Source organism: Anas platyrhynchos, chromosome 1 (assembly GCF_047663525.1).
Source record: "Anas platyrhynchos isolate ZD024472 breed Pekin duck chromosome 1, IASCAAS_PekinDuck_T2T, whole genome shotgun sequence".
Lineage (NCBI taxonomy): Eukaryota > Metazoa > Chordata > Aves > Anseriformes > Anatidae > Anas > Anas platyrhynchos.
The window spans coordinates 62,059,978-62,072,672 of NC_092587.1; the positions used below are offsets into that span (position 1 = coordinate 62,059,978).

Genomic DNA, 12,695 nt, shown 5'->3' on the forward strand with positions numbered 1-12,695 from the left:
CTACCAGTCATAAATTCATATCTCAATAACTGAAACTAAGAGAAAGAAGGGAAGGTGAAAGGAAGAAAAAAAAAAAAAGGCAAGATTGCTAACATGCTACCTGTTGATATAATATGTCCTTTTAAGGCACTGTGTCTTACACACTTGTTCAAATACATTGAATACATTGCTTTTGTGTGACTTTGCCTTTCTTCTGTTTTAAGTAGGTGGAAAAGAAAATAAATAAATAAATAAATAAATAAATAAATAAATAAATAAATAAATCAGAGGAGGACACTATCTCCAAATCACTCCTGTCACCTCTGCCAAAGCATAATCAGCCATCACACAACAGGAGTCACTGTTGCTTTGCTCCAGTATCTGTCACCAGACTGGAGCACCTCACCACGAAACACCACATCTTCAACCACCGTTTCAACTCATTTATGACAGAATATTAGCCAGATAAGGTTTTCTAAGCACTCCTTACTTCCATCTACTATTAATTACCACCATTAATATATCAACTGACAGGACCCTCAGGGCACTGCTGGGCCAGACTGTCCCTGCCCAGCTCCCCCAAGGGCTCCTCTACCCCACGTCAGCCCAGGGCCGTAAGCACCTGCCCCAGAGAGACTGCTGCATGGCCTCAGTGTTCCCCAGCCTTCACAAGCCACCAGCTCCCTCAGCCCTGCCATGCTCAGCCCGAGGATCAGCCCAGCTGGGCCTGCCCATGGGCCCATGTCCCAGCCTGGACACCTTATTTCTCTCAATTCTGTGACCCTCAGTAAGCTACCTGCCCTTCATGCACCCTGGCATCAACTGACATGTTCATTTCATGATAATTAATCAATGAACTTTCACAGTTCCTTTGTACATTATCGGGCAGGTAGGTCTTAATATCTTTACATGAGGCACATGGCATGCAGACCACGCAGCCCTTCCCCAAGATAGCCAGAGTGGTCTCTTGGGATCTGCTAGTTTACAGATCCCTTTAGCTTTGCTATTCTTTCCGCTCAGAGAGACACAAAAAAGACCATACCACATGCTTCAGGCTTTGCAGAAATAGTAATAATAATAATAATAATAATAATAATAATAATAATAATAATAATAATAATAATAATAATAATAAATCCACAAAATTGCAAACATTATTTGCTGCTGACTCTCAGAGTTGCATCAGCAACATTCTGTACACATCCTATATATGTCCTGTAGGACTCTTTTGTCTTTTAATCTTAAATATCAACTTCACGACATTATGTGGAAAAATAACATTGTTATTGTTCAACATTTCTGAAAATCAAGGGAGCATATGGTTGGGCTAAATGGGGAGGAAGAGGTTTACATATTGTTTTTTACTTATAGGGAATTAGAAGTTGAAAAAAATCACACAGATTAGGGCTCCATTGTGCTAGATACTATGAAAAAGGTAGGAGTGAGAAGAGCAAATTTGAGAAGACTGTTATAATAATGGAAATTTAATATTTTGTTTAGTACTGTTGAAACTTGAAAGGGTTACTGTTCCAAAGTATTCAAACTTATGTAGGATAAATATATATATCCTACTATGTATAATATATATATAATATATAAAATAAAGGATAATAGAAAAAATTACTAGTCAAGAGAATCTACTCAGAAAAATTAGCAGTCACTCTCAAATTCACAGGGACAGCCTGAAGACTGATCAAAGTAGGAACTCACACCCAAGACCCTTCACTGCTGTAGCCATGAGGCCTCAGTCCTCTTCCAAGCAGGAAGTTTTGAATATTCAGAAAGCTTGAAGCTGTCTCCCTCCTTGTACAATATTTGCTCTGATGACAAAACAATGCCAAGCAGTTACTTTTTCATATCACAACAAGGAAGGAAATTATTATGTTGGAATCATGTGCCAGACTTTCACTTTAGCAGAGCACTTTTTTTGAGCAGAGGCCTAATTGTGACAAAAATGATCTGATCTTCATTCAATTTGGATGAAAAAGAAGAACAGTAGCATTCTTATATCCATCTGACATAATGTTTCAGTCTATTATTACATGCACCTCTACAAAGCTTACAGTACCTTCTCTCTAATTTGAAGGTTAGCAACATTCCTCTTTGACTGTCTCATGGATTGCTGCATAACTGTAATAATGCCTGCTGCTGTTTGTTTTTTTTTTGTTTGTTTGTTTTTTTAACATTAGCAGGGAAAGATGCTTGTTACTGAAAATTAGACAGTTAAAACTATTCAGACAAAGTACAGCCATCTTTAATGTTTTAGAGTTTATTTTTCTATATATATGGGATTTAAAATTTAAAAAGATGCTATCAGGAAAAATTTGTATGTGTAACTGTTACAAATAAAAATCATATTTGTAACCTGTATCTTCACCTTTTTTTTTTTTTTTTTTTTTTCCTACTGGTAGCCTCTTAAATGCTGAAAGCTGAAATTTTTCTTTTTTCCCCAACTCTGTTGCTTTTTTGGTATCATCATTGAATCCCAAATCAAGAAACCAAGGCCAAATTCTCAGATGAGGTAAGAAAATACAGAAATACTTGAAGCTTACGGCTAAGATGAGGGTACCATTTTCTTAAATATACAGAGTATATGAAAAGAAGTACATGATGTACAAGAAACAGAGGACAGCTGGTGAAAAGTGCACAAGTCAAGGCCTAACCATTCAGCTGTATCTACAGAGCCTCTAGTTGGCCATGTCCAGCAGTACCCTCATGGCCAGTCTCTACTTACAAGCACAGCTACAAATTCGGTCACAGTCCACTTTCTATTGCAGACAGACATCTTTGGCATCGTACACTGCCACCCTAGCTGAATTTCAGACACCTGCAGCAGAGAGAGTACCTCTCACTCAACACCTACTAGACCATCTTTCCTTTGTGCGTTACCAGTTTTTCACTCATTTACACTAGATAAATTGTGGCCTTACACTTAGCAGTGCAGTTTAGTTCTGTAAGACATCTGAATTATATCTGTCTTTAGGCTATCCATACTGACTAAACTTCAGAATTCTTATACAGTGTCTGTTGAAGGATACATCTTACAAAACTGGGTATTTCTTCCATCTTATTCCAGTCCAAAGTATAATACCTTAACCATTAGTTGGATATTTCATTGACAAAATGGGGATATGAATATACAGAAATAATGTAAAGAAAATTGATTATTTTTCCTTTGTCAATGTCAGTCACCAGAAAGCAGTCAAGCCAGTATGAATTTTGTAATGACCAGCAGTCAGTATAGTAAAAGTGGGTATGGTCTGGTGCAATCATGGAAGCCATGAGGAATGAGTCCACCATGTCTTACCAAATTACACATGGTGAGACAGCCTGGGAGCACTTCCAAATGGGAAATAAGATAACTGGGCTTTGTAGGCACAAGGACACACAATGCAATTGCATATTCACCTGAGAACTGGCAGACTATTAAACATACAAGTTTTGGAAGCTGAAACTAGAAAGCAAGCATGTATGTCCTTTCAGATGCAGGAAAAATAAATAAATAAATAAATAAAGTTTTCCACTGAAACAACATGTTGAAGAAAAATGGCATGATTTCTAACCTGAATTCACATTTTTAACTAAACTTCTCAATACAGATGGGAAGAATTCCCTTCATGAACAACTTGTCTCCAACAACAAAAAGTATGTCTGGATACGACTTAGGATAAGACTGTCGTGTCTCATGAGAAGAATTGTTCATCTCCTACTAAAACTCATCTCATAGTACTAAGGCTGAGAAAAAAAGAGATTGTTGATGAAACAGAGTTTAAATCAATGCTACTTACTAAAGATTAGGATAAATATGCAGTGATACTACTGACTGTGGCTGGTACTTTCTGTGTACATAAAAACATTTTCAAAAGTACTTAGGACACCTAAGAGAGGTATCTGGTTCCAGATACCTATATGAAAATCTCAGTCTTCATAAATTTTTCATATATACCAATGTTGAGTATACATAGAATAAGCTTTTCCTTATGTATGTACCTATCAATACTATGAATGATAACAGCAATAAGATGGTATGCTCTTCACTGAAACAAAGCTTTTGTGTGCAAAAGCAAACAATGTAAGAATGTACCTAACTCTCATTATATAAGTGAATAAGCAGGGTTGCAAGCTAATTTACGTGTGAAATGTTGACTCAATTGTATTCAATGGCAACAGTGCCAGTAACCTTAGATGATAGATTTCACTCATGAACTCTGATACAACCATTGGCACATAGAGTCTGTAGACAAGTTCAGAAATAGAGCAGCTTAGCTCTCTGGCTTTAAATGCAGTCCTCACTCTCTTTAAAACCAATTTCTGGTCAAGACCCTTTCTTCATCAGTCTGTAGGTGTATCTCCTGTAAGCTTCTGTTAGAGTTACGAATTTGTCTCAAAGATAAACAGACTGCTTAATTATTAGTTGGTGGTGCATGACAGAATTTTGGGAACAGCACTGTTAATGTCACATGAACAGTAAATATGCTCATGCTTTGAAGTTTGGAAGTAGGTACCAGTTGCCTTCACTATAATGAAAATATGCACTTTATTATTATTATTATTACTAGCAAGCCTATTTTCATGAGATAATCATACTGATTTAGATCCCTATGAAAGCTGAATGACTGCTCAAATAGGGCTCCTCAGTTCTGTGCCCTGAATAGTTATAATAAGAGTCCAAACATTCTAGGAATTGTCAGAACATTTTGCAGCAATAACATAGAGTTTTGACAATGCTAGTCTCAGTAAATGCATGAGCAGTGAAAGATGTATTTAGTAGCATCTGATATTTCTGAAATGCCTGCTATGTGTGTGAAAAAGCTTTGAGGAACATAATTTCTGTAGCTGTTACAGTTTGTGTACTACAGAATCTATTGGTTTCCTAAGATTTTGAAAAATACCTGTGAATGAATTAGTATGCATAAATGCAGGAGCCTTCAAAATGCCAAATGGCTCGTTTTCAGAAGCAACTTTTCTTTTTTACAAGCATCTATACTATACAAAGTACAGAATTTCTGAATTAAACCTAGATAAACATTTCTGTAGTATTTCATAATTTACAGTTATTGATGGTTATAAAGCTTTCAAATGTTAAGCTTTGCATTTTGTTAGAGACAGTTATCAATATTCAGGTAACAGATTTAAAAAAATGAGATCGGGGGAAAAAAGCACATCAGTACACTCATGCTTATGAAACCAAGCCACACTAGCAGTAGACTACAGGCAGTGCTGTTAAGCAATCTGCTAGCGGACTTCCTTTCAACTATGCCTAATTAGAATTAAGTATTGAAAGACACATATGCCATCAAAGTAGAAACATTTTTCTTCATAAACATAAAAAAATAAATCAGAATGTCAGGAAGTATACTAACAAATAGCATAAAGTCCTGTTCTGCTATGCAGCCAGTAACTTAAACAACTACTAGCAGTATATGCTGTACTGATTTCTCCATGTGTGTCGAGCACACACAGCACAGAGAACTTTTTATCCATAAACAAACTTAAAAGAAGAAGAAAGAAAGAAAGGAAAAAAAAAAAAAAAAAAAACTTTTTGAGGAAATACACCAGACAATTGCAAGCTTACTCTAACTCCTTTGCAAGTTAGAGGAACAGCCGAAGTCAACTGTTTCATAACTGCTGCTGAAAAGCGTCTTGGAGATCTTTTTTATTATTATTTTGTTGTTGTTGTTGTTTGTGAATGAAATTATCTGATGTTGCTCAGCAGACGGTATAGAAGATTACACTGCCCGGCTCATCTAAGAAATGATGTCCTGGGAAAAACGACGGGGCCGGGTGCTCAGTAAACTCTTCTTCTTCCTTCTGCGACCAAAGAACCCCACGGGACCCCCACCCGCCTCCGCCAGCGGCACCCCCGCCCCTGAGCTCCCGGCGCCCCTGAGCGCCGCCGCCGCCGCCCCGCCGCGCTCCCCCCGGGCGCCGCCGCCCCTCAGCCGGCGGCGGGGCGGGGAAGGCAAACTTTCCCCGAGGGATGCGAAGGGCCCCCCCGCCACCTGCGCCCCCCTTCGCCAGGCTGCCATTGGCCAAGCCGCCTACCGAAGCCCGCTAGGCACAAAAGGCGTTGCTAAGTGGATGCTTTTTTTTTTTTTTTTTCCTCTTTTGATTTTTTTCCCCCTCCTCCCCCCCCCCCCTTTTTTTTTTTTGGCGTCTCCCCCCCCCCCCCCCCCCCCCCAACCTTCACTACTTCTTCTTCGGATGAGAGCGCGGTTTCACTCGCACCGCACCCGGCGCTCCGCCGCTCCCCGCTGCCGCTCCGCTCCGCCCCGCTCCGCTCCCCGCGGGAGGCTGCGCGGGTGCCGGTGCGGTGCGGCTCCGGTGCGGTGCCGGTGCGGAGCCGTCCCGCACCGGCCATGGCTTAGAGCGGCCGGCCGGGGCAGAAGAGATGAGTTTCTCCGCGGAGGACGGCGTGGGCAGCCTGTGCCACAAGGCGCTGCAGATCATCTCCGAGCTGTGCCTGGGCGGGCAGGTGGAGCGGGAGAAGTGCGCCGGCATCTTCCCCCTGGAGACCGCCCGCCAGGGCATCGGCGGCACAGGTACCGCGCCCGTCCCGCCGCCGCTCCCGTCCTGCCGCCGGCGTGGGCGGCCGGAGAGCGCAACTTTTTCCTTTGCCTTCCCTGCGTGCCGAGGGGGCGGATGGGGGGGGGGGGGATTAGGGGGGCAGGCTCGCAGCCCGCTTTAAAATCCTCTCCCTCCCGCAGCCGACGGCTGCGTTTGATGCTTGGGCAGCAGAGTCGGGCGTTCTTCAGTGCTGCGGGGGCTTTGCGCCCCGTCGTCCCTTTTTTCTCATCTCCCCAGCTGCCCTTCGGGGCGCTCCGTTACGCGCTGGCGGTCCCCGGGCTCCAGGCACCGAGCGGTGACCCGCGGCAGCGCGCTGCGGGACAGGGGTGCGCATCCCCTGTGTTAGCCGGGGGAGAGCTCTCTGCCTGCCGGCAGGAGACAGCAGGAGCAGCACAGCCCTCCGGGTCGCTCTGGTCCAGGACTCGTCCGGGAAAAAAATTTTTTTTGGGGGGTGGGATGAGGGAATTCGTGTAAATTTAAATATTCCGAAGCCAGAAGAAAAACATGTCAGGGTCGAAACCAGCTAGACTCCTAATGAGTTTGTCTTTGGTCATTGATTTCTGGACTGTCTGGATCTTCTGGAACTGGCTCTGCTCATTTGCATTTTTCTGTTCACTACACTCCAGAACCACTGTTTTGCCATGGTGCTGGTTTTGAGGACAGGGTTTGAAAATTAGTCCAAGTTCTTAATTTCTGCCAGAAGTGATCGCTAACCTATTCTGTAAGTTCATAAATGCAGCAGGACAGCTTGCATTATGGCCAACAAATAACAAGCGTACAGCGCAAATTAAATAAATTGACACCAAGTCATGAAAAGCAGCAGGTTCTGAGCATGTGCCCCAGCTGCGTTGTTGCTACCACGGCATCTGTTAGTTGTTTTTTTTTGTTTTGTTTTGTTTTTGTTTGTTTGTTTTGGTTTGGTTTGTTTTTTTTTTTGCTTTTTTTTTTTCTCCTTCTAATATCAAATTTACTGCAAATTCCGAGATATTTAGTATCTCAGCACAAAAACAAACAAACAAACAAACAAAACAACTGTTACTGCTACCGTCCTTAGAGAGGAGCAATTCTTTCAGACTTGGGTACCTGCACGGTTCTCCTGGGGCTTTGTGCTTGAGGCAAGTGCTCAGTTTGCAGCCTGTGAAGGCTGCAGGAGGGGCCCGGACCAACCCATCAGGGCTTGGACAGCCAGGGCAGCAGGGTGAGGGGGTGTAGCATGCTTCCACCAGCACGGATTGTGGATTTGCTGTGCTTTGTAAATACCATCTGACGAGTATATGTACACTCTTTGAGCCGTCTTGTCCAAATCGTAAAAGGTTGCATGAAAATAACCTCATGAAGCTTTGAAAACTGGGCTCTGAAAAGATTAGTTTCTCTATCTGATTTTTAGAGAGTGCTGCACAGGGAGTCAGTATTAGGTGTCATGTAAAAAACAAATGAATATAAACAGGTGGGTAGTGAAAGATACAGAAATGTCCCACAAGGTAAACCAAGTATTGCTGTCTAGCAAATTTGAATCTCCCAACACTTGCCTTCATGTTGTACTGTGTATTACAGAAGCTTCTTTTGAAGAATTGTCTACATTTTTGAACAAATATCTTCATTTCTTTAAAGTCAACAATATTCTTGGTGATTTACATACAAAAACACTAACAAAGTTGTAATTGTGAGATTAGAAAAAAATAATAATTGACAATTAACCAAGAAAGGGCTTGAATCACATGGTTCCACATCTCAACTGAGTTCCTAAATCTAACTTTTTCCTCCAAAAAGAAAAACATTAAGGGTGTCGATTTTATTGACACACACATTAAATTAAACATTGTCTCATCAATTACTAACAGTGCTAGTAATCATACTTTAATACTTTATGACTTCAGAGGAAGAACAGACACACAGTCATTGTTGATAATTGACAATATTTTAATATGTAAACACTTGGATAGACAAGATGTAAATATTACTCTCATGAATTTGCTGAGGTGAAAGATAGTAAATACAGTATCTAGGCTGAGAAAATGTGGTCATCGAAAGGTAAACCGTGCCATAGAGAGGTATTTATTCTGCTCTTCAAATGCATTTATATTTCCATCTCTATGTGTAAAGTTAATGTTGTCCACAATGTTGAACATCCACAGCTGCTGTTCATTAAAGGTAGAAACCTAAAGTGTTCTCCATCTTCATTTGGAGAATAAAGCCATAAATGTTTGTGTTTTCCTGAAACTTTGGTGTCTGGTACATGGGCTTACCAGTATTTGGTGTGAGAGTCTGTGGCAGTGGTGCTGTGGCTGAGTAAATTCTGCACAATTCTGGTGTCATGCAACTGTAGCTGTAGGGTGAAGAAGAGCAATGGCTTATTTAGCCCTATTGGTTTTGCTGTATTTTGCTCTAGCCTTCCCCAAATGATGATGTGGGAAGCCCTTTCCCAGTGTTTGCCCAAGCTAGATAACACGCATCATGGACCATTTCAGTTACTTGCTGTCTGGGGCTTTGTGCAGCCTGTCAGGCATTAACCCCTGCAGCAAGCACTGAAGCATGTGGTGAAGAATCTACTGTAGTAAGAGTAAGAAGATACTTGAGCTGTGAGAAGGAGTTCTGGAGGATGTGGAGATGATATAGAAGACTGAGAGGGTGATTAAAGAATGATGGTTTATTACTGTATGTTTTTATATTATAGAATCAGCTAAACTTTCAAATTCAAAAAGCAGAGTCAATGAGACAGCATAAAAAGAGGTGCAAAAATTAAAAGAAAAAAGAAAAAGTCTGTATATTGTCCTTTTGAACACTAAATTCATTTAGTTTTTCTCATCTCAAAAACAAGATACCTGAAAGTGTCACAAATGTAGTATAAGGAAGAATCAATAAAGAAATTTCATGAGAGGAAAGAAGGCTAAAAGATGAGGAGACCCATATTTGGACAGGAAAGAATAGTACAAGAAACATTTCAGAAAGAAAAAAAGTAGATGATAAAAAGGAAAAAAGACCTTTTCTATTTAATACATGAATACAAGCATGTTCTGGAAGTTGAAAATTTTAAAATAGGTAACTAATACTGCTATGATTTGGTTTTGTTGGTGCGTGTGATAATTGCTTTCTGTTCAACTGGCCTGTAAAAAGCAGCTGAGCTTCTCAGAGGAATCACCACCAATTCACAGGCTCAAAGTAAAACATGAGACAACATTGGCCCTGTGACCCAGGATGTTTCATTGGCAAGTGGAGAGGCTGGGTACTGTTTGTTGTTGTTGTTGTTTTGATAGTGTAGGTGTCTACATATGAGAAAGAAGACAAGGGTAACAGAATCAAACACACAAGAGGGAGCTAGAGACACAGAACAAGAAATGGAAGGTTTGGCTTTGGAAGGGCAGAATAAAAAGTAATAATAATAATAATAATAATAAATGAATCAACAAATCAGGAAAGAGAGCTACTGAGGTTTACTGCCAGCTAAGAAAAAAAATAAATAACCTCCATGTGTTTGGTTCCCCTTTTTCTTACAGAAATAAGAGTTTGGACATTCTTTGCGGACAAACAGGATTACATCAAAGAAATGGCTGATTCTTCAATACATTTTTTTTTTCTCAGTGACAGCAACAAAACCTTAGGACCCTCAAGCTCACTGCTTGGGTCAAGAAGGGGTAATCATATTTAGTGTAATGGATAATTAATCCATGGAACTCAGAGGAAAGAATCTTATTGAGAGAACACATTTTGTAAATTTCCAAGAGCTTTAGACAATTAGTGAAAATACAACATCTGCTGTTATATCTTCTGCCCTGGTAATTACAAGGACTATTAATTCTCTTATCTCAGGGGAATGCTCAAGAAAAAAAAAAAAAAAAAAAAAAAAAAAAAAAAAAGATTAGGAAGCTGTTTACCTGTTTACATTTATGGTACTTCTATATAGTCAGATGACTGTGAGATTTCTTCTGAAGAGAATAATGTTTTTCGTAAAATGCTGAATTAGATGTGCAACTGGTTTATTTATTTTTTACACCTCCTTTATGTCAAATAGATTTGGACAAAATTACTAAGATGTTTGTGAAAAAAAGAGAAGAGTTCAGGTAGAAAATATATGGGAGATAGACGTGTGCAGAACTGCACCTCATAAAATTCATCTTTAATGCAAATAAATTATCTTCTAGAAATGCCCAAAATTCATAGGTACAGCTTGGTTATACCTGTATTTACATTCAGGCTTGGTTATACCTGTATTTACATTCAGGCTATATGATCAATAAGGAACTCCAGGTTTTTGTTCCCTTCTTTTTCTTTCTTTCTTTCTTTCCTTCTTTCTTTCTTTCTTTCTTTCTTTCTTTCTTTCTTTCTTTCTTTCTGTCTGTCTGTCTGTCTGTCTGTCTGTCTTTTTTCTGTCTTTCTGTCTTTTTCTATTTTTCTGTCAGTTAAGCATCCCTCTTCATTTTAAGGAGCCAAGCATATCGAAGTCCCAGCTGGGAGCATTTCTGAAAACAGCTGCATAAAGTGTACCAAGAGGAAGTTAGGCTTCCTGCTCTAGGGACATGTTCAAAATTCACTGCTATCACATATCCTCTGCAAATGGTGGGCACTTACTGCTGTCTTTGCTTTGTTAGGCCTTCTGGTCCTGCAGAGTTTAAGAACCTCATTATCCATTCTCATGGGGAACCAATGTTTATAACAGAGCTGGGAACACAGTTCCTTCCCTGCCAGGAGGACATTTTAGTCATCTAGTGAGCTAGATGAGGGCTAGAGAGTTCTTGAGGGCGATGTTTGCTCTTGCTCTTTTGATTGTCAGATAATGATTTATTTTTATTTTTAAAGTTGACCATGCAACAAGCATCAGCTTCTACAGGATTGTTTTCTATTCACCTAAGTATTCCACTCACAATTATTTTACTACCATAGAACTTTAACCTGACGTTTCCAACCCCGCCTTTGATTGACAGTTTACTACAGAAGTACAGAAGGAGTAAGAAAACTCAAGAGCATCCTAAGCATGGCCATTCTGTAATATAGCCTCGTGCCTCCCTGAAGAGCAATGTCACTGGGGGGGTTCCTTCTGCTGCAGCCAGCATGAGTCTCCTGTTGGCTGTCAGCTCCTTTTCTGCCAGTTCCCATCCTGATGATTGCAGTTGGTGGTTTACATCAGTCCTGGATCCTTTAAACATACTTGTGTGTACATGCATGTGTGGGGGGATACACATGCAGAGTATAAGCTGCAGATACACTTGAACCACCTGGTTATGTTTAGGGGGATAGAGGAACAGATTTATCCAGTAGTATGCTTATAAGTGCTTCTCAACTGTGCCAAAAGCAAGCACAAAGGGGACTACAAATGTGAAGAGTACTGTGATCAGTGTGAGAGTATCATACAAGAAAGGAACATATTTCTTCATAAGAAAGTAATTGTTGTGTGAAACAATTGAGCATTCTGTTACAAATAAATGTGAGAAAAATAAATAATAAACTTTTGAACAGTTAAAGAGAGATCAAATTTTTTATGGTATAATGCATCACCTGGACAGAGTAAAATTATTACCAGAGAGAAATATGGTTTGGGAGAAAAAAGTGCAGGGTTACTGAAAACTGCTTTCTGAAATGGATGGTAACAAGCTGTGAAAAACAGAAATAGCTAATTCAGCAATGTAGTGGTAGAAAAGAGGTGTAAATGCACCACAGAAACAAGATTAATTTACAGTAATGTGAAGACAGTCACAACAATGCAGAAGTGCTCAACACACATACAGCAGTGATGCACAGTAAAGGCAAGCATTTATAAAGGAATCTTCCTCTGTACATATTTTGCAAAGAAAAAATACAGAAATGTTTACAACAGCAGGGGGACAAATCTGTAATAATGCCAATTTTGTGTGTTTTGCTAGGTTTTATCATGTGTTGTATGTTCATTATATAATGCTATGTATGAATAAACTTAACCATGCCAATTCAAAAATGACACTTAAACTATGTAAACCTGGCTGTAGCTACAACATGCTCATAACTGTCAGCCGTCCAAAGGGCCTGTGATGCGTTTTCATGTCCTTTTCTTTTCTGAGAGAGGATAATGAGGTATTCTTGCAGATGTTTAGATATGCTTGCAAATGTGAGAGCAGAATGGGACCAAGCTCAAAGCTGTGTTTTTTGTTTGTTTGTTTGTTTTGTTTTGTTTAATGGAA

General features: G+C 40.0%; 1 protein-coding gene across 1 annotated transcript in view; it reads left to right on the plus strand.

Annotated features, from left to right (window-relative positions):
* Positions 1–6,173: 6,173 nt before the first annotated feature.
* The window catches only part of SYT10 (synaptotagmin 10), a 46,331-nt gene continuing 39,809 nt past the window's right edge, over positions 6,174–12,695 (plus strand). The window contains exon 1 of the mRNA XM_027443617.3: positions 6,174–6,521. Within this exon, the coding sequence (XP_027299418.1) occupies positions 6,371–6,521 (151 nt within the window). The 5' untranslated portion in view covers positions 6,174–6,370. The remainder of the gene's footprint in view (positions 6,522–12,695) is intronic.